The sequence below is a fragment of the Phragmites australis genome, chromosome 3 (assembly GCF_958298935.1).
Source record: "Phragmites australis chromosome 3, lpPhrAust1.1, whole genome shotgun sequence".
Classification (NCBI taxonomy): Eukaryota; Viridiplantae; Streptophyta; class Magnoliopsida; order Poales; family Poaceae; genus Phragmites; species Phragmites australis.
Window position 1 is genome coordinate 18,133,263 of NC_084923.1, and position 21,894 is coordinate 18,155,156.

At 43.3% G+C, this 21,894-nt stretch overlaps 1 protein-coding gene across 2 annotated transcripts; it reads left to right on the plus strand.

The window, feature by feature from the left end:
- The first annotated feature begins 9,043 nt into the window (after positions 1-9,043).
- LOC133912506 (CRS2-like protein, chloroplastic) lies at positions 9,044-13,337 on the plus strand. Of its 2 annotated transcripts, none has more exons than XM_062355276.1 (9): positions 9,044-9,340; positions 9,748-9,947; positions 10,038-10,122; positions 10,237-10,304; positions 10,857-10,907; positions 10,982-11,055; positions 11,698-11,756; positions 11,831-11,907; positions 12,942-13,337. In XM_062355276.1, exons 2-9 carry the CDS (start codon positions 9,759-9,761, stop codon positions 13,071-13,073), a joined length of 735 nt encoding a protein of 244 aa, XP_062211260.1. In that variant the 5' UTR covers positions 9,044-9,340; positions 9,748-9,758; the 3' UTR covers positions 13,074-13,337. The 2 variants fall into 2 exon arrangements, with proteins under 2 accessions (XP_062211260.1, XP_062211262.1); XM_062355278.1 differs by having other exon boundaries at positions 9,044-9,335.
- Positions 13,338-21,894: the final 8,557 nt, after the last annotated feature.

The window sequence follows — 21,894 nt, forward strand, 5'->3', positions numbered from 1 at the left end:
ATGGCATTCATAAGAAAGTGAAGAGCTCCATGATGGTGAATGACTAAACCATGGGTTTTAATAAGGGAAAGGAGGGATCAAAAGGAGGGCTTAAGGCAAAAGAGACGCAAAGGAGGGTTTTAATAAGCAAATTAACTAAAGAGATTAGGCCTTCTTTGACAGGCAAATTGCCTGGAAAGCTTAGCATGCCAGCAATGGCCCTGCTTCTAAATGTGCATGCCAATCTACACATGCCCTCACCAACCAGTGAGTATTTAACTACCTAAATAATATGCGCCTATCGGTGATTCCATTTCACAGTAGTGTGTAACTGTAAAGTGCTTGCCAGAGTCAGACAGGAAATCATAGGGAGATGGCAAAGTGCAGAAGCATCTTTGGTGTTTTTTGACTGATGACAAGGACAACACAACATAGATGCTTGCTTGCCCTATTGTCCAAGTTCTAGCCATTACTGTACTAACATTAATATCTGCGTGCAGATAACAATTGTAGTTCTAATGTTAGGTGACTTTTGTCGCACTGGTCATATTGCTGTAATCTAAAATCGTGTCTCTGTTTTTGAGTGCCTAAGTCAACTTGATTCATGATTATATGGCTTCCTTCACATATAGCGGAATAGGTTTTGATTTCTAAATGGCTTAACCACTGACAAAATCTCACATAGTACTGAAACCTCTGTACTAACTGTAATTGCTTAACTGTAGAACAAATTTCAATGTCCGTTCGATCAGAAGTGCGGTGTGATTGGGCTGATTGCCAGTACTAACATTTGTCAGGTTCTCCAATGCCCAAGACAGAGACATGTCGACAGCTTATGAGTCTCCCTCTGCTGGATTGCCGCAACTAACGACCGGCCGGCAGATACCTGAAATTTGGGAGAGGAGGTGAAACTGAAACGACTCGACAACAAGAAGTGAACACACATGACAGAGCAGTGGTTAGAGCCAAGATTTCTTGTCTTTCCACTGCTCATCGATTGGAATCCTTAGGGTAGGCCGACCAAGTGGCCGGCCCTCGTCATGGCAGACCAAAAGAAGGCAAACTCATCATCTTTGCTTGGACTCACAGATCACCGCGCATCTCTTATCTGATGCGGTAATCATCTTACTGCGATCGATATTATTCGTTGAGGCTAGGCCTGATGATTCCATCTATCTCCTTAATCGATTTGACGAGTTTTGATTAATATGTGGTTGTGAATTGTGATACACACAATGCTGTAAATCATCACTTGATCCACGTCGTCAAGAAAAGTTAATCACTTCATGTGTGGTTCATTTGGTCTGGTCTGCTAGCAGTGGAAGAACACTGTCTGTTACAGCAGTAGAACAAGATCAACTTGCTGCAGAAGAAAACCTGAATTCGGATGGCACGGAGTGAAAGTCAGGTTTCTCGATGGCGAATCGTAGAACTCAGACCTATTCGATGTACAGAGCTGATTTCCTTTAACATTGTATTCCCGTCAGCTGATTAATCTGATTATGTGCTAATGTACTGCCAGTGGACATTCCTTCGGGCCCCATTTGCAGCGTAGAAATTTGTGTTTCTCTGTGTGTGGCGTTACATAATTTGCAGCTTTCTAAGCTCATCATGGGCGATGCCGATGGTTATTAGCTTATACACATGTTGCCGGAGAAAGCAAGGTAGCCGGAGTGCCGGACGCGTCGTTGGCTTGCTTGCTAGAGCAAAAGGGGACGAGAGAGGGGGCGCTTTGTAGGGGAGAACGTGGTCTGCGCGAGACACTTTGAGCTTTATTATCCTGGAGCGAGCTAAGATAATCATCGCTGCGGCTGTGCTGTGCACACGGGGTGTGTTCGATTTTTTGGATGCAGTTTTGCAGAGCTACATCGTATAGTTTGTTTGAGTAAAAACAAGCTGAGTTGAGTCATATTTATTAAAAAAAATACTGTTTAAGTGAAAACAAGAGTTGAGTCATATTTATTAAAAAAAAGTATTTGATTGATTGTATCTGTTTAGACAATCTGAACTGAGTTTATGTTTAGTTGATCGAATCTAATATCGTATAAACGGATGTAAGAGTTGAGATTGTAATTGGTTGCTCGTATGAGCAAATATAAGAGTCTGAACTAATTTTGTGATACTGACTGCATCCGTCGAGCCAGATTGCGAAGTGAAACTCGAATTGAGATTCACTCCCGGGTCAGGTTAAAGGCGTATATTTGCATCTGTTATGCCAAACTGGAATAATGAATGTGGGCAACCAAATACACTTCTTTCTGAGATTATACACATTCACTAAACTAACCTGGGGTAAATTCGGGCAACAAAACACACATGAATGATACAACTTTTGGCTTAGGAACACACGTTGCTAATTGCCCAATCTAAATCTAAATCTAAACTATAAAAGCACGAGTTAAACAATCATATGCCCACTCCTAGAAATGTCCATGGAACAAATAACACCCTCAGGTCTATCAACAACCAACAAATCCAATGACCGAGATGAGTTATCATCAACCATTAGAAATCATATCTTCACCCCAACGAGTGTCTACGAAACTACCTGAATTCTTGGATCTGAATCAAATGTCCGAGATTGCATTGTCCTTCCACCCTCCCCTCATCTGATTTTGCTTTGCTCACCCACCCCTAATTGCAGTGATTTTGGTATCCTTCCTCTGATCGTGTTCCCTTAATCATGTTCCTCTCATCGCTCTAATATTGTATCCCATCAAACACTAAACATGGTTTATATGAAAAGTCATAGTTATTTAGCCTACCACGCGCAGATCACTATTTTGGAAAGCTTCCTCCCTCCAAAATTATGGTGACAATTACATCCTCCTCATCCCAAATTACAGTGACAAGGCTGAGCAGGAATGACGCAAGGGTATCCCGTGGACAGAGTGGTTGGTACATGTCATATGTTGCGGGGAACTAGTTAACCTTTGTGTTATTCTTTGAAGGATTGGAACATGATTGTTCTGAGAATGTAAGGGAGAATTGTGTTGTTAATGATGAGTGATTGATGGAATTGTTGATTTGGTGCTTTCGGTTGTGGATAGCATGTTTCAATTGTGTTTGATTATGTTTATGGCTAACTAGGAGTGAAAATAGAGTACGACAGAGAGACATGTTTTTGACGCATGATGTGTATGTGTATGGATGCGACATGGTGTTCAATGGTAAGGCGGTGAAAGTCAAGTGGAGGCTTGGTGCCGACGGATCGTGCTAGGCCGCGTGGAGCCATGGGCGATCCTCATAGCTCACATGGAGGGCACAAGAAAATATGGTGGGAAAAAATTGTGACGAAGATAGTGTTGACCAAGTCAAGGCAAAAAGGCAATAGCAAGTAAAGAGGCAATCCGGTGGCGGTTTTTCCAATTTCTCCTCAAAACTGGAGGCAGAGTCAGAGGATGTGTGGCATCATCACGAAGCTTGCGTGGAGATGAAGTAGAGCCATGAAGGCGTCGGGTCCATCAGATGGACAACAAAAGAGTTGGACCATTTTGCCCTTGGGGATATATTTATGTTTTAGTCTTTAGGGGCATTTTGGAAATCGTCTATTTACCTATATATATGGGAGAGAGCTGGTGCAAACTGACCTCTCTAGTACTTGTTTTTATTTGGATATTTCTTAGGCTTGGTTAGTATTTCAAAGAGAGAAGTTAGGCTACGCCCAACGGTTTCCCTTCGGGGACGAAAATCCCGTCGTGAAGTAATTTTCATTCCCTTCAGCGCTCCAACGGTTTCCCTTCACGGTTTTCTTCACGACGGGATTCCCAGGGTTATTCCCTTCAGGACGAGATTCTCTCTCCTTTCCCTTCGCGATTCCCCTCGAAGGGAAGCTATTGGAGATGAGAGAAAATAAAAGGAATGGGAACGGGGAAGGGAATCGGGAAGGGAACGAAATGAAGGGAATATGGTTGGAGATGATTTTAGGGTTCATGGCTCTAAACTTAATCTCATCAAGAGTGGAAGGATGAAGGGTGGCTTCTAAGCCATGTATCTATGAATCTTGCTATGTTCTTATTTTTATTCATCAGTTGTTTAGCAAATTTATGATGTCGTTGATCTCTCTCCTTTTAATCTCTTGTTCTTGAATATTTGGTTGATTTTTCACTCTTTGCTTTTGGCAACGATTTCGAGTGATTTTGTTAGGGCAAAATGTTGCTAGGACATGTGTGAGAACATCTAGAGTGATTCCAAAACAATTTCCTCACATGAGCACCTTTAAGTTATTTTTCTATAAAATTTCTCTCTCTCTATGTGATTTTGGTCAAATCCACGAAATCGAGGGTGAATTCTTGATCTCTTTGAGGAGATCTTTTGGATAAAGATTCACTATATATGCATGAGAAGCTTTGGCTAAAATTTTGCTGGATTCAGATCACGTTTGGTTATTTTTCTAGTTTAGATTTTATGTTCCAGGCTGCTGCTTTTCAGTTATGCTATCACTTCGGAACTTCCGGTTCCTATCCTAAACATTCATGAATACACGTAGGTCGATGCACTGGTTGGACACTATTCATCTAGTCAGAGTTACTGGTCATCAGTACTAATCGAAATTACCGGTCATCAGTACTGGTCAGAGTATTGTTCATCGGTAATGGTCGGAGTACCATTCATCAGTACTGGTGGGAGAACTTTCGCTATTCGCTGTGAGCGCACTTTCGTGTTGTTTCCGCTGTGCATGGTGTTACGCTTAGTTATGGTTCATTCTTGAGGTGCATTAGGTTCGAATTGGTCATATGCCTTATTCTTATCGAAGAATTTGTAATGGCTCCTATTCACCCCCCCCCCCCCCTCTAGTCACCCTTTCGATCCTTCAATTGGTATCAGAGCCTGGTCAAGGATCACCAGACTTTTATCGGCTTTGTGATCCAAGAAGGCAACAATGGAACGAGGAAGCAAAGTTCCATATTTTGATAGTTCTGACTAGGCCTACTTAAAAACTTGCATGAGATCCTACCTTCAAAGCCAAGGGTCTGTAGTTTGGAGCGTAGTTCAAAGCGCTCAATTTGTGGTTCTCGATGTTTGTATTAGCCAAGCTCAAGTTGATGAGTTTGAAGCTAATAGCAAGGCGAGAAATATTCTCTTCTCTAGCTTGAGTCGCTCTGAGTTTGATTGTGTCTCTGATCTTACTACTGCTTATGCTATTTGGACACGATTGCAAAACTTCCACGAGGGAACTACACAGGTCAAGGCTAAGTTGTTTGACACATACTGAAGAGAGTATGAGAACTTTAGACAATTGCTTGGTGAGAGTGTAGAGTCCATGTTTAGCAGGTTTCAGGGGATAGTGAACAAGATGAGAGCGGACGGTAGACTTCCCTATGATGATCATGAGAGCTATAAAACTGCTTTATAGTTTAGATCGCAAGGTTTAGAAGGTAAAAGTCGCTGCTATCATTGAGTCCCCCAACTATGAGACTCTCACTGTGGATGAGTTGCATAGCAAGGTTATATCAACTAATATTGACAATGAGACTAGAGCTAAATATGAGAATATGTCAAACTCTCATAGTATAGCCTTGGTTTCAGGAGGTGGCCAGTCGAGTGACAGTTCTGATTTTGCTAACATCTCACAGTTTGGTTTTGCTTTATCATCTCTGGTTTCTATCACAGAAGAATAGGCGGATGCTCTTGGAGATGAGGAGCTAGTGTTGATCATGCAGAAGTTCAACTGCTTCTATGACAATAGAAGGAATCGAAGGAGAGGCAACTCCAAGGGTTGTTTTGAGTGCGGCGATCTAAACCACTTCATTGCCGACTGCCCTAAGAAGAAGAAGAAGGTCAAGGCTGACAAGCCCAAGTACAAGAAGAAGAAGTACTTAGATTGTGATAAAGAAGGAATTCCGCAAGAACTTCAAGGAAAAGGAATGTGCCTTCCTCGTCTCCCTCAGTGACTTCGATGCCGACTCCAGCGATGATGATTCCTCAAGCTCAAGTGGGGACGAGGACAAGAAGAAGAAGAAGAAGAAGAAGATCATCAACAACCTCAATGCCTTGTGCTTCATGGCCGATGACAACAGTGATGTTGAGCTTGACTCGGAGGTACAACTTTCTGCTGATGAGCTCTCTGTGGAAGTGGATGAACTAGAAGATGCTCTAGTAGCTCAAGATTGCAATCTCAAGTTAGCTGTGTGTGAGCTTCGAGAATACAAAAAGAATTTGAAAATACTACCATGAAACTTGAATTACTAAAATCTAGGCATGCCTCTATGGTAGATGAACTTGAGAAAGTTAAGCTTGTTTTAGAAGAATTTAAATCTAGGCCCATTTTGCTGGGAGCTTGCAAAAATGGCCCAATCTTGAAATCTGATCTTTCTGATAATTGTGCTAAGCTTAAGGATTTAGAGAAGAAACTAGCTAATGCTACTACCTCTAAGGTTGTTATTTCTGCTTGTGATACATGTGCTTCCTTGTTAAATGAATTGTGTACTTGTGAAGCTGAAATGCTTAGATTGGAAGATGAGAACAAGCAACATAGGTCTACGTTGAGTTGGGTATTTACCAGTGAACCACAGTTGGGTATGATTGTGGAACAGTTCAAGAGAGAGGATATGGCTAGTGTTGGGTGTGACTACACTAGTGTGCCTTATGATTATGGGAAGATTGGGGAGTGCAGTGCCTCTGGAGTGAGTGCTTATGAGAAATCTACTGCCACCAATACCCAAAACAAGTGTGAGGTTATCCCAGTTGAGCCACCCAAAATTCCTCCTAAGAAACAGATATGGATACTCAGACCCAACGAGTACCAAAACTAGCTTGACACCGTACCACCAAATTCTAAGAAAGGCAAGCCTAAATAGCCAAGATAGCCTCCTACAGTGAATCCCAAACCTAAGAAAGGAGTTAGATATCACTATGAGTTCTGTCACCGTGAGGGTCACCTAGTGGGGTTTTGCTTTAGGCGAAAGAGAAACGAGAGACGTGAGCTTGAGTGGAACAACTAGGACATGTACTATCTTGCCCATGGTGTATATGAGCCTTTTCACCAGGTTAGCCACAAGCAAGCTTCTTGCTCTTGTCATGGTGGTAATTGCAATGGTCGCATGGTTGTAGGTGGTACTTTTGCCCGGCATGGATCTAGTCATGCTCTATATGGCTATGGCTCATGTGCACGTGGCTATGAGTCTCGAGGCTTTAGCGGACCACGTTTTCCCCATCGTGTTGCTCGCTCCCCACCTATGAGAAAGAATGAGTATCATCGTTCTAATCTTACTTTTGGATGAGTGGCTCGGCACTGGAATGCTTCATATTTCACTAACCCCAGTGTTGAATCATTCGCTCACAATTTCTCCCATTATTAGCAAGAGGACGGAGGCTTGAAGAACCTTATTTAAATTTTTCCAGAATTATTTTATAGCATAAAAATGATTAAAATAATTTTATAGAATTTATTTGCATTTTTTAGAAATAAAACTATTTTTATATGCAACAAAAAATATTAAAGTATTTATTTAACTAAAGAAAACACATTTAAAACATTATTAGAATTAATCTAGATTTTCTAAAACTATTTTCTAATTACATACATTTATTCTTAACATTAAAACTATTTTTAGAATTAAAAACATTTATTTAAATTATAAAGTAATTTCTAGATTTTTATTAAAAAATATATTTTTATAATTATTCTATTTCATGATTTATTTTTCTAAAGGAAATCGAATTACTGCGCAACGCTGACATCATCTAGCTGACCGAGCTACTAACTCAGCGCTGATATGCTGATTGGACTGCCATGTCGGACAAAATGATGATGTGGCAGCTTACGCGGCGCTAATGTGGAGTACGTAATCTAACTGGAATTATGTGCACACGTGGCAGCTTCCTATTGGCTCGTGAAGGGGTACAACCGGATCTAATCTAGATCGTCAGTTAAAAACCGGGCGGAGGAGAGGAGGTCTACCTAGGCTCCGGTGATTCAGGGTGGCAGCAATAAGCTCGGCTACAACGGTGCACGGTCAGAGGACACGCGGCGATGACACTGCGATGCTCGGGAGACGACGGCGAGCGGCGGAGCACGCCAGGTGATGGTGGCGAATCTATTTGACGGCTCGAACGACGGCAAGGCAGACCGAAGAAGCTCGACAACGGAAGGGGTTCAACAGCATGCTTCGACGGCCTCTAGAGCTCCGTGCGGTGGCCGGAATTCGACAGCGAACGATCAGGGACGACGAGATGCTGACAGCAAACACCGGCAAAGGTTTAGACGGCGTCAGGGCGATGCGAATTGACTCGGTGACGGCGGCGGGTTGCGGCGAAGGTTTGGCGATGGCGCACAAGCTCTCTAGTGGGGGAAATCCGATGAAAATTGGGGGCTTGGGCACGGTGAGGCAGAGGGAGGCCTGGCCGAGGCTTTGATTTGGGTTTTATAGACGATTGGGAGGCGGACGGTTGTGGAGACGGGGAAATCGTGGTGGCAGTTTTTGCGGAGTGGGAGTGGGGATCGTGGAGGCGGTTTGCGTGGAGATAAAGGGTGTCACAATCCGCAAGCCCAGCCATCGACCCGGCCGCAGGCACCACAATGTGAATATATATTTTTAACTTTGTGATTTTTTTTTAATTTAACATTTTGAATGTGCTATGTCAACAATTTGAATATACTATTTCAACATTTGTAATATATTTTAACAATCCATACATAAAATGTTGAAATAGGTTTATAAAAATGTTGGATTAGGTTTCACAATTTGTTGAATCAAGTTTTTAAAAATGCCGAGGTCATATGAAAGGTACTTAAACAAATTACATATAAAATATTGAACATGCCTTACAAAATTATTGAATCAGGATTAAGAAAATACCGAATCAAGTATTTTAAAATTGTGGAGTTCATATTAAAGCGTTATAATACAAAATCTAGCCAATATGAGGCAATAGTGACAAGGTTAGAAGAGAAAACCCAAAACAAAAGACGAAAAGGGAAAAAACAAACCAGGCTCGTGGGCCGAGCCTCCCGCCGCTGGCCAGTCCCTACCCTGGCCTGCTGCTCCCTGTTGTTCTGTTTGGTGGGCCACTTTTTGTGGGCCGCCTGCTGGGCTTCGTGGCCTGTCCGACGTGAGGGAAACTTTCGGATGCCCGATGCTCCCGACGCGCAGGCGCATCGGCGCACCCGCTCGGGCGACAGCAGCGGCGGCGGACCGGAAAAACTCTCAGCAGGCACAGCGTGTGCAGCCCCGCGGCCGCCGCAGGGCGCAGGCAGTGGTAGCGAGCTACCTACACCGCGCCACAGAGCCACCATACCCCCTCCCTCCTCCTCGCCACCGACGCCGCCGCGGGTTTAATTCCTCCATGTGAGCGACGTCTCTACACTACAGCCCGTGCGGAGCGCGGAAGATTTCCCTCGACAGTTCGGTCAGGTCAGGTGATTAGAGTCAAAGCACTTGCTCCATCTCCGTAGCCTGTTTCCTTCTTCCTCTCGTCTTAATGCATGTCGCAAGCTGTGTGGTACTGGTACCACGGTCTCATTCCGGCGAGATTGTCATGAGACTTGCGTGGGTGATTGCAACCGCTTTGGATGAAGCTGGTTGATGGTAGGGGTACTACCGCATCGTGTGCCCTGGAGCTGTTTGATGAAATGCCTAAGCTACATTAGAGGCCACATTGAATTTTGAATTTTTGATTCGCTGCTGCACTGCAGGTTTTTTTGTCAATCTTATTCTGGCATGTATAACACGGTGTTGGATGTGCTAGGCTTGATTTTCATATTTATATGTTTTCGCATGGTTCATTGTGGCTTATTTCACGAACAAATTGGTCTTCCCTTTGCAGAGGATTTTTGAATGGTACTGATTGAACCAATCATGAGGGAAATGCTCTGGAGTAAACTCGTGCCCTTCCTTTCTAAGCGTTATATTTCCAGCTGCCAGACCTCTGTATCTTCACCTTTGTCCTTGCGCCCCCCGGTACAACCATGGCTATTTGTTGGTCTTGGCAACCCCGGTGAGAAGTACCAATCCACCAGGCACAATGTAAGATTTGCATCTCATCTTGTATTTCAAAAATTCTCAAATATCTCAGTAATTTATTCTCAGATTTGATTGTACTGTTGTTGCTTGCAGGTGGGATTTGATATGATAGATGCATTTGCACAGTCTCAGGGTATACTCCTGACTAGTCATTACTTCAAAGCACTATTTGGTGAAGGTTTGGCCCCATGCACATGCCCCCAGAAAGAATGTCACTCCTTATAGTTTGTAATGCTGCTCTTTTTAGTACAAAGGGTTAAGTTAATATGCTATCATCTCTCCATTGATGCAGGGATGGTAGATGGGGTCCCTGTTCTTCTTGCCAAGCCTCAAACTTATATGAATCTCAGTGGAGAATCTGTAAGCAACACTTCTGGAAGTCTTTTCTAGTTCTACTGCCCTATACTATCTTATTGTTACGCTGTTCGTTTCCTTAACAAATTTTCTGTGAGCTGGGGCATTTATTATTAGGCGCAGTTTGTTAAATAAATGTCTTTGACACTCCTTTTTAAAGAGAATTAGTAATTTGATGTGTTGACTTCATATAATTGTCGTATTCTTGTCCCCATTCTAGATTGGGAAAGTCCAAGAATTAACTAATGTCTTTCTTCAGCGTGGTGCATTCGTATATATTATTTGCTTATATATCAAATATATGTGCAGCTTTATTTTGTCTGGTGCAACCAAAATACTATCAGGAATTTCAACTGCTACCACTTGATTTTGAAATACCAGCACATAGCAAGCAAATATAATCATGCCAGTTCTTTTTGGTGATAATATTGTTGATGCATTATGGGCTTTTATTCTGTAGAGCTTTCTTTAACTGGACACGCAAAACTGTTAACACGACTCTGGTTTGATAACTACCAGTGATCAGTCTCGTTTTTTTTTTTTTTTTGCTTCTTGCAGGTTGGCCCACTTGCTGCCTATTATAAACTGCCACTTAACCGTGTCCTAGTGGTAAGTGTTTCTTTCTAATCTCTGCTGGCGCTACATTATGCAGCAATCTGACTTCTCTGATGTGTGAGTTTCAGGCATTTGATGACATGGACTTGCCATGTGGAGTTCTTCGTTTACAGCCTAAAGGAGGATATGGACGACACAATGGGTTAGTAGACTTTATTTTCATATGTTTTGTGAGCGATTCATCCACCTGTCAGAAGTTGTTTGACTTTCAAAAGTAAAACCATCTTTTGCTATGTTTAAATGCATATATCAGCAGAGTGGTAACTCAGTCAATCTTGTGTAGTTTATCGGTTCAAAATGATTGGCCATTGTTTTAGTCCCCTAATCTAGTCTGTTGGCATGCCTTTAGGAGGCACTTAGTCTCATGATCTTGATAAACAAGATGCTAATAACCTTCAATAAGCATAAACGGCAGTACTTCTCTTCAAAAGTTTTGTAGCTATTGCTTTTCCCTTTTATGGTTCTTTTTTTGGTTGATGTGCAAATAGACCATTAGCTATACTCCCTCTGATCCCAAATATAAGTCCATTAACACAGTCTCCAATATGGCACTTTGACTAATAATATCTATAAATGTATAGTATTTTTCATGATGAATCTAGTAACATCAACCTTCTGTTGTCAATCTGATTTTTTAGCTATTGATGTTCAAAGCTAAAAAGGTTTGGCTAAGGACAAACATAAATGGACTTATATTTGGGATCGGAGGGAGTATCTATTTATGTTGGCAGATAAGAGTTTTATCTGATCTTGACAATTAATATGTACATTTTTAGTTTACCAGGTTGAAGAGTGTGATATACCACTTCCGTAGGAATCGAGAATTTTGCCGATTAAGGATTGGTATGTTCTACACCCTTAGCATTTAGAATTCCTTTTCTTTTGCTGGACAAGAATTCACAGTTTGACTTATTCAGGAATTGGACGGCCACCTGGCCAGATGGATCCTAAAGCTTTTGTTCTTCAGAAGTTTAATAGGACTGGTCGTGAACGGGTAAACATCTCCTCGCTAGTAATTTGTACTTCTGTAGTTCTAGTTTCATGTTATGCTACTTCTTTTATTGTTATTTGAACTCTTATGTAGCTATAATGAACTAACTTGAAAAATACTCACATTAGTTGTATGGTTAGATAACCTTGTCATCTTGTCCCATTAGTAAATCCTTTTGAATTTTCTCAGACAGATGTGACCATACAATATTGATTCCACTGTTCCAGCAACCTTGCATGCATTTTGTATGTATTATGTAAGCAAGCTGTAGATTTAGTCTAAACTTCAATAAAATCTTGGTAGTTTTCCGCAATGCTTTCTGCAAATAGGAAATGCTTTATTCGTACTGGAGTTTTTAATTTTGTGGGCGTTGTTTGTTGCCAGCATGGTCAGTTGGTCACACACTACCTGACAGTTTTAGAGGAAGCAAGCACAGTATAGGAACTTTTTTTAGTTAAAGGAAGCTTTATTCCATCACCGAAACAAGGTTCCGGTCTCTGCACTAAGAAGGTGCACAGTATAGGGAATACGATGATGCTTGTTTGATGTGTGTTGAGAAGATTGACTTAACCTTGTCGGCTTGAATTTGGTGGCAAGGTTTAGATTGGCAGATTAGTGAATTGGGCTTAAGCTGAGCCTAGATCTGAGCCAATCTCTTAAAGATGGCGGCCCTTGAGCTTGCTGCCTTGCTTAGTGCCCTAGCTAACGCTACCATATTCTGGAAATTGAATTGCTAGATTAAATTGAAGTTCAAAACTTCTTGCCAGAGTTGTTGCATGGAAGGACGGGAAATGCCAATCTTGTACTTCAGAGCTTTGGCGAGTGATGGTCATGGGCTCACTGCACTAGCGCCACTTTGTCAAAAACATAGTCCTCTGAATTTATTATTATATTCCCACTATTTATAGTATTGCTCTATTGCACGACAATATTAGAGTCCCATGCTGGTAAGAGAGCAGTAGATCAGATATTATCTTTGCTCGCTGTTCTGCAACAACCAGAAGCTTATTATGCTTGCATGTTTTGTTTCAACCTAGATTGATTCAGCCATAAAAGAGGGTGTTGAGATTCTGAAGATGGTGGCCACCAAGGGTTTGACAGAGGCGGCAAGGTTGTCAAATGTGGATCAGAAGTATAAGCATCTGAGGTCACATGATCTTCAAGACTAAAAGATAACTAAACTCTGCTTATCTAGGAATTGCTATTTCAGCTGTTGTATGTCTCATACTCATGTTCTCGTCAAGTATATCTGGTGGATGTCTGATGTGAGAATCTAATACCAACGAATGTTCTCCCCGAGGATACATAGATGGATACACTCTGCAGCAGACACTCTTTGGCGTTGGATATGGAATTTTCAAGTTTTTCCATGGTCAAATTCGATTGACTCGATAGTTGTTGAAATCCGAAGATGGGAAAACATTTAACGGCTACCTCGTTGCAGTCTGTAAAAAACTTTGAAGTACTTGCACTTTTATCCTTCGTAGAAAACATTGTATATGCGTTCGAGAAGGACTTTAGATGCAGCAGAACTGGAAATATATTAAACTGAGGCGCGTACAAGTGCTTGTTCTTTCTTAACAAGAAGTACAAGTGCTTATTTTGGAGATTGGAAATAGTTAACTACTGAAACAACTCTTTATGAATATAAACAGGCAGTCCATTTATTTTTAAAAGGGTCCCAACGTGTCTGAAAAGATCCAGACATCTTTATTTCTGCCCGGGCATGGTACTAGCCAGCTAGAGGGGTATTGGCTTGACGAACATGTTTTTTTTTATGATCTTACCTAATCATTTTTTCTGGCCACCAAGCGTGCCTATAATTCAAGTTTCCTCAAGTCTAAGGAACATTTGTGTGCATGCCAAAGAAATCAGGTGTCATGTCATCATGTCCTAAATTTGTAAGTTCTTGGGAGTAGAATTATAGGGCATCTGCTTGTTATATGCCATAGTCGAGGTGAGGCACTCGGAGAAGACCGACGAAACAAGATGGGAGCACATGTCAGGACGCAACTAAATTTTGTACTCGAAGATAGTAGTGAAAGAACACATAAAGGAACATACTCGTTGCATTATGTACTCTACCACCACATCTATATCTATATTCTTATATAATTTATCAATTATGATAAATTCAGATGATTTTCACCGTTCACCTGAGTAGATCAAATGTTCACCGTGCAAAATTAGATCTCATTTTTTTCCAAAAATACTATCAATCATTTATTATTTAAATTCCATACTAGACGTCTTCTTTCATGAAAATATTTAGATACTTATCGTTTAGCTCTTACCAAACTCAATGAATATTCTCCACGAGGCAATTCAACTAGCCACGGTGTGCGATAGAAGGCGACGATGACATCGGATTGGTAGTGGGGCGGGCTTTTGATGAAAGGTCACGGCAGGGAAGGGGGCTCCATGGCATCGTTGTGCCGTGAAGATGCCAAATTATCCCTCGGTTGGGCCAGAGCAGGACCGCGGCAGCGGGGCTACATCGGACGGCACCGGAGAAGGAGGTCGACCAATGCGACGACGCTTTGGTGGTCGGGAGGCAAAGCGGAGGCTATGGATGAAGAAATCGGTGTGGGACTCACCAAACGCGATGAACGAGCATGACGGCGCTCCTCGCCAGAGTTGCGTAAGAAGCGCTCCCCGGTTACGTTCCGCCGGTAGCACTTCAGCGTGGGTTTTTTAGGGGATGAGAAGTGCACAGTGCCGTAAATTTGAGAGTGATGCGGAAGTAACGAAGCAGCGGGAGCCGGGAATTACTTGCCGGAGATGGCGACCGCGAATAGGAAAGATAGGCACGGTGCTCGCGGGATTTGAGTGGTGGCTTCGTTGGCCGTACGCGCGAGGAACAAAGGTGATCAGTTCCAGCCTTCCTGAGCTTCCATCAGGAGCAACGGCGCCTTGCGACATGACCGCGAGGCACTGGGCTTGGCCGGTGAGCACGGAGAAAGCAAGGAGGGGAGGACACGTGCGGAGCTATCCACGTTGGGGCTGAGCGCATGGTCGAGAGAGGAGTACACGCAGCTGCGAGCAGATGGTACACGACAGCAGGCGCCGAGGCACGCCGACGAGCGCCCGCTCAGGCGGAGCAAGAAGGGAAGGGGTGACGAGGAATAAAGGGAACCATGCTCACCATCCTTCAATGGCCAGGGTGACGTTCACGCCGCCGAGGCTGTGGTCCACGAGCACCACCCGCTCCCCGGGTCACTACTACAGAATCCTATATAATAGTCGTCACCTTCAGTATCGGTTCAAAAGAACCAGTACTGAAAGTGGTATATTCTAAAACTCTCCTCCGCGATCGAGAGTCTGGAGTTAAGAATCGGTACTGATAGTGGTGTTTCAGTGCCGCTTTCTCTTTAAACCGACACTAATAGCATTCTGCAGTATATATAGCTCATCTTCTTCTCCGTCTCGATCCAGAACAGAGCTGCCACCGCCGCAGCCCAGTGTTACAGCGCCTCCTTGCCATTTTTTTGGCGATTCAAGATTTTTTTTTTTTTTTGCATAGCCTTCAAAATTTGGAGGAGTCAACTGTTTTAAGGTTAGTGAGATGATCTATATTTTATTTTTAGATAGATTACTTGGTAGATTGCTCTAGGGTTGATGATGGATGGTGCTTATTCCATGGTTATGGATTTAGAGATGTAGTTGAGATCTAATTTAGGTAAAGTTTGCAACTTTGTCGTTGTTAGATGTATAGAGATAATCTACATTTGATTCTTAGTTGGATTTTAGTTGCTAGATTGCTCTAGATTTGAATTTAGATGGTTGTTAGTTGGTGTTGAAATTTGGAATGAGCAAGAGCTCAAATATCCATAAAAATTAGAGAAATATCGCAATTTTATCATTGTAGATGATTTAATGAGTAGATTAAAAGTCACATGTAAATAGAGTTAGGTGCCTACATTAAAATATAGGGATAATTGCAAATTTGCCACTTGTTGAACCGTTATTGCTATTCAAAAATTACAAAAATACCGCTAGAACTGTCATTCGAGTGGCATCTAAAGAATAAAAACTCAGGGAGGTATTTGCAAAATGTCCCTAAAATCTAGCTCTAATTTTCTACTATATGGATTGCGTATATTATTAAAGTCATGAATTTTAGTAATAATCCAGTAGATTTCCTCTGTTAATTAATCAACGTAGTGAATTTAACATGTACAGTTGATAAAAAAATTGTGCTGTAGGGATGGCACGTCCACCCACGGGTCGCAATCGGACTCGGCAGCCTTTGGAAGGCGAGTCCCCCGACCCGGCCCAAGTACCGGAAGGAGATGGGCCCTCAAATAGGGACCAATTAGGATGCGAGGTAATTCGATGAATATGTTCTAGATTTTAAAATGTTTAATGATTATAAATCCAATGTGTTTAATTATAATGATTTACAGATGGACCGGTCATGGATGTACAAGGAACGAGGGCCAGAGTTCATTGTTGGTATCGAGGCTTTTTTGAGGGCTGCCGCGGCATATAAGAAGCCAAAAAGGAAGCGTAACGAGCACTATATATGATGTCCGTGTGTCGACTGCAAGAATGAGAAGCAGTTTTCAAACATAGAACAGATCTATGCACACTTGATTCGCAGGGGTTTTAAGACTGGCTACACCCGTTGGACTGAGCACGGTGAACTTGCAGATGTTGGGCGTGAAGGGCAACCAACAGTCGAAGGAGACGGATGCAACGATCCGACGGCTAACGAAGACTTCGATATGTCAACATTTAAAGGTACTTTTGTCGAGAACGATGATTGGGACACTTTTGTTGGCAACAATGAAGAAGGCATAGAACAAATGTTGCGCGATGGGGAAGGGGACTTCACCGGTGAAAGACAACATCAAAAGTATCAGCGCATGATAGAGGACTCTAAAACACCAGTTTACCCGAACTGTAAAGATGAGCACAGCAAGTTGCATGTGGTGCTGACATTGATGCAAATGAAGGCTAGCAATGGTTGGGCCGGTAAGGGCTTCAATGAATTGTTAGAATTCTAGAGGGAGTTGCTTTCAGAGGAGAACTTGTTGTCCGAAAACATGTACCATGCCAAGCAGGTTGTCTGCCCGTTGAGCTTGGAAGTAGAGAAAATACATGCATGTGAAAACGACTGTATGCTGTTCCGCGACGAGGATGCAGACTTGGAAGCGTGTCGCGTTTGCAATGCACCACGGTACAAGAGCAACGTTGATGATATCGAGAGCGATGGCGTGGGGGTGAAGAGAAAGAAGAAAAGACCCTCCGTTAAGGTGGTTTGGTATTTCCCTATAATCTCTCATTTGAAGCGATTGTTTGCTAACAGAGCCGACTCCTCCTCCTCCGAAGTCAGCAACAGTGCCACCAAAATTGCCAACTCCTCCTCCAAAGTTGACAACACGCTCTCAGTATAAGAAGGTGGTAGCACCTGAGAAGTTGCCTTATGAAAGAACTGCAGAGGAAAATAGAGCGATAGTGAACACCGAAGTCAAGAAATTATTTAAAAAGCGAGAGCCTGAGAAGAAAAAACCACTCACTGCAGAAATGAAAAAGTTTCTCTTGACGCTGAGGGAACCTGCTGTGGCTAAGCGTCAATCAGACTACGAGCGTATCAAAGGAAAGAAATCATTGAGGCAGGCTTCTATCGACCAGGTACGGGAAGAACAACAACTAGAAAGATTCCTTAAGGATGCTAATATGACAAGAGAGCAATTTTTTAACAAGTCTGTGGCACCCAAAGCAGCCGAGAGATGGAAATTTAAGTTGGGCGAACTATTGGTCGCGCCGGACGAGTGGGCCAAACTGACATATCAACTTTGGAAATTTCATGCATGGTATATGAATGAGTGGGGAAGTGAGAGAGAGAGAGATGGCAGGGAAAGAAGCGAGTCCGCTTCTATGTCCCATATAACGACACCAAAGGTCGTGGCACTGTGACATTGAAGTATGTCTAGTGGGGAAGTGAGAGAGAGATGTCGTGCTATAACACATCAGTGATGGCTTACAGCACACACCCTACATGTCAAGTGCATGGCACCAAATCTGGTGGCGTCATCCAATGGTCCAATGGCGCCAAAAGGTCATGGCATCGTTCGATTGGTCTATTTCCAAACAACATTTTCTAGAGGTCCATTTGTAAAAAAGGTTTTCGAAAAGAGCCAAAAAGTAGTGATTGGATGTGAATTCAGTGTGGAATATCTTGTTGCACGTTAACCTAATATGCAATGGGTGATTCATTTGTCCAATATAACATGTCTTTTCAAGGAAAAAAAGGAAAATAATAAAAAAAAAGTTGATTGGGGGGCCTAGTGGGCCGAACGATCATAGCTGAATCATTGATTGACTTGCATAAACAAGAGGAAAAAGTCTATTTTGCCTCCCTCAACTATTGCTCGAGTTTGCTTTTTTTAGAACCGCAAAACTAGATATCCCACCTTCTTCAACTATTTAAATCAGTGCAATTTACCTCCTTAGCTGGTTTTGATGGTGATTTCGTCCTACGTGGCTCACACATGGTGGTGGGACCCACATATCAGATGACATCTCATCATCTTCTGCAGCCACGAGCCACATAGAGCATGTTGCACTTGCTAGCTGCCCAGTGCAGCCACTGCTCCTACAAGTCGCCATGATGAGTGCCATGGCACCGGCCCTGCTGCTGCTGCCATTTCATGCTGTTGCGTGAGCCCCCCTACTACTCTCACCCAAGGAAGGAGGAAGGAACACTACATGAAAAAAAAATCATTAGTAACATGTCATAACCAACATTAGTGACGGATCATGTACCTATCACTCTTATCGCGTCATATCATCAGTGATGGGTCATTTATATATTATCGTTTTCAAGTTTGTGTTCCATGGGAATAGAACCTGCGACTTCCTACTCGCGCGTGTAGCTACATTACCACCTCTGCTATCACGTAGTTATGATAGAAACTGACTATTTTATCCTTTTAACCTTCTTTGCCGAATATCATTAGTAACGCGTCATAACCATGACCTGTCACTAATGACTATTTTTGCCAAATTTCATCGAGGGTTATAATTTGATAGGTGACCTAGAGTGCATTCGGTAAACGGGCATAACTTTTGCATACGAACTCCAATTTTGACGTTTTTTGACTCTACGGACATCCAAAAAAAGTTACACCTGTTCCTCCCCAATCTTCTTGGGTTCGGTGATTTTTTCGAGGCCAAAAACGGCTTCAAAGATTGAGTTCTCACCCTCGAAAGTTTCTGCACCAATTTTTGGAAAGCGCATTTGTGTCCATAGCCGCCACACTTTACATCAAACTTGAGCAGGAATGTAATATGGGTCCTATTCTAGTGCTACTGAGGTGAGAAAAAATAAGAGAAAAATAAAATAAAAATAAAAAATATTTACGAATATCGTCATTAGTGACTGGAGTTGGTCATTAGTGACGGATTATAAGTTGATCCATCACTAATGATCTTATCATTAGTGACGGGTCAAAACTTGATCCACTTTTAATGACTGGTCTAGGACGATCTGTCACTGATAACCTAGTCATTAGTAACGAGTCGTAACTTGACCCATCACTAATGACTGGTCTAAGATGACCTATCACTGATGACCTTATCCATTAGTGACGGATCACAACTTGACCTGTCACTAATAACTAGCCTAAGATGATCCTTCACAAATGATTAGCCTAGGATGACCCGTCACTAATGACCTAATCATTAGTGACGGGTCACAACTTGACCCGTCACTATTATCATCAGTAACATGTCATTAGTGACGAGTCACAACTTAATCTGTCACTAATAACTCGTCTAAAACGACCTATCACTAATGACCTAATCGTTAGTGACGGGTCATAACTTGACCCGTCACTGATGACCTAGTCATTAGCGACGGGTCACAACTTGACTCGTCACTATTATCATCAGTGACGGGTCATGTTACGACCCATCACTAATGACCATTCATTAGTGACCGGTCTATATCTGATCCCGATAAGAAGAGATATTAGTAACACGTTTTTATTGGACCTGTCACTAATAGTACATTAGTGACGTGTGTTGAGCAGCCGTCACTAATATGGTGTCTCCTTTCCTGGTTTCTTACGTAGTGAAAGCCGACCGGAGGCCTTGCTACGCTGAGCCCTGGCCACACGCTGCCAAAAGCCGCATCGTCCCTGTTGTGCTTCGCCAAGCCCCTACTGTGCCGAGATCCCATGGTCGCCCGCCGCTCCTGTGACTATCACCGCCAAGCCTGCTGATGAGCTGGCCATGTGTCATTGTCACTACGCCTACATCGAGCTGCTGCTCTGCTCCTATCATCGCCATCGAGGACCTTGGTCAAGGTTCCGAAGTGCTCGCTGCCACCTTGATCCCTAGCTGTCTGTGATAGCAAAATTGTGGAGCTTGGCCGAGGAGCTTGGAGTGACCAGACCAACTCACCATCGTGCGCGTGTAGCCATGGCGGCGTGACGCGCTGGTGATGAATCCGATGAGGAAATGGATAGTGCCAACGGTATGAGCATCAGTGCTACAAGGCAAACCCGATGGATTCTCCCACCGAATCCCCATCTCCCTCTATCGAATTCGCCGCGTAGACACTTTCTTCCTCGATGCCAGCTAACATTCTCCACCCCTTGCCATCGAGCTGCCCCATCCGAGCTCCTCCTCACAAATATGTATCATGGTGAGCTTCCCCGAGTCCTCCTCTTCCTTTTGCGCGCATTGGTTGTCCTTTAGCCTGATGTCGGTGCAGCTCTCCACAAGAGCTGAGTGTCATCGCATGTCCATGCTCATTGCCGGCCTGGTTCCAACTAAGCCCATCGTCCAAGAGGCACTCCATCAAGTTCACATGCTCGTGTAGGTGCTTTAGGTGTCCTTGGCTGGCCCGCTTGCACTGTCATTTGTCGCCAGTGTGCTAGGATCGAGCCGTCATAGTCCAGACGCCAACGTCCGTCGTCTCTGGCCACTTTTCGTTCATCGTCGTTGACCACGTGTGCTTGCACTGATGTCGCTGCTGCCCTCCGCTAGCCATGACTTGCCGCTAGCTAGGTATGGCTGAGCTGTTGGCCGTGGCTGCACTGTGCGCCAGAGCTCAAGGTCATTTTGATCGGGTTAGCGTGGCCCTAGCCCCACTTTCATGGTTGTGACTAGCTGAGCATGCCACGTGTCATCTGACATGTGGGCGGCCACTGCCACATCAACATCATGTAGGACGAAACCACTATCAAAACTAACTAAGGAGGTAAATTGCACTGGTTTAAATAGTTGGAGAACATGAGATATCTGGTTTTACAGTTTGGAGGAAAAAATAGACTCGAGCAATAGTTAAGGGAGGTAAAAATGGACTTTTTTCTAAATAGGAGGTTACAGCCGCTGAGCACCCCATCGCCTCCTGCCAACGAGAAGTGTGCCGTGTGGAGCTCACGAGAAGTGGCTCGTGGCTAGCAGGGTAAGGCTTGCTGGAAGGGAGATGCACGAGGAGGGGAAAGCAGAGCAAGGTGGCGTTGGATGCCGATGCGAGCGCTAGATGCAGAGGGGAAAACGGAGCAAGGTGTACTTGCACCCCCCATGTCGCTGGGACTACCCAACGCAATTAGTTGCGCTCCTAGTGCTTCCACCCACCCCAGACCCCACACATCAACACCATCCAACAACAGTACCAAAGTGGGCGGTGGGTTGCCTCTGCCGCCCACCACCGAACTCCTGTGTAACACCAGTCGGAGTGTGTGTGCTTTTCCCTCATTTGACCGGACAACCCTTCCTTCTGTTGTCATCCAGTCTGTTGGCACTGGAGAACAGCACCCCGCACAATCCTTGGTTTCTAATGCACATTTTGAGTTCCCCAATCGATCCTCCATCTGAACTCGTACAGTGTTTTTCTACGCAGCTTAATTCAACTATCAACAAGTGAAATCAATCCAATATATAGCAATTCGAAAATAAATAAAGGCAAATAATAAAAAATTAAATATATTTTTAGAATGTATAAAAGGCAAATATTAGACGTCTAGATACGAA

Coding starts and splice junctions, on each gene's coding strand:
- LOC133912506 (XM_062355276.1), top strand. CDS start 9,759: ATGGTACTGATTGAACCAATCATGAGGGAAATGCTCTGGAGTAAACTC. Junction 9,948..10,037: donor ACCAATCCACCAGGCACAAT/GTAAGATTTGCA, acceptor TGTTGCTTGCAG/GTGGGATTTGATATGATAGA. Junction 10,908..10,981: donor CACTTAACCGTGTCCTAGTG/GTAAGTGTTTCT, acceptor TGTGAGTTTCAG/GCATTTGATGACATGGACTT.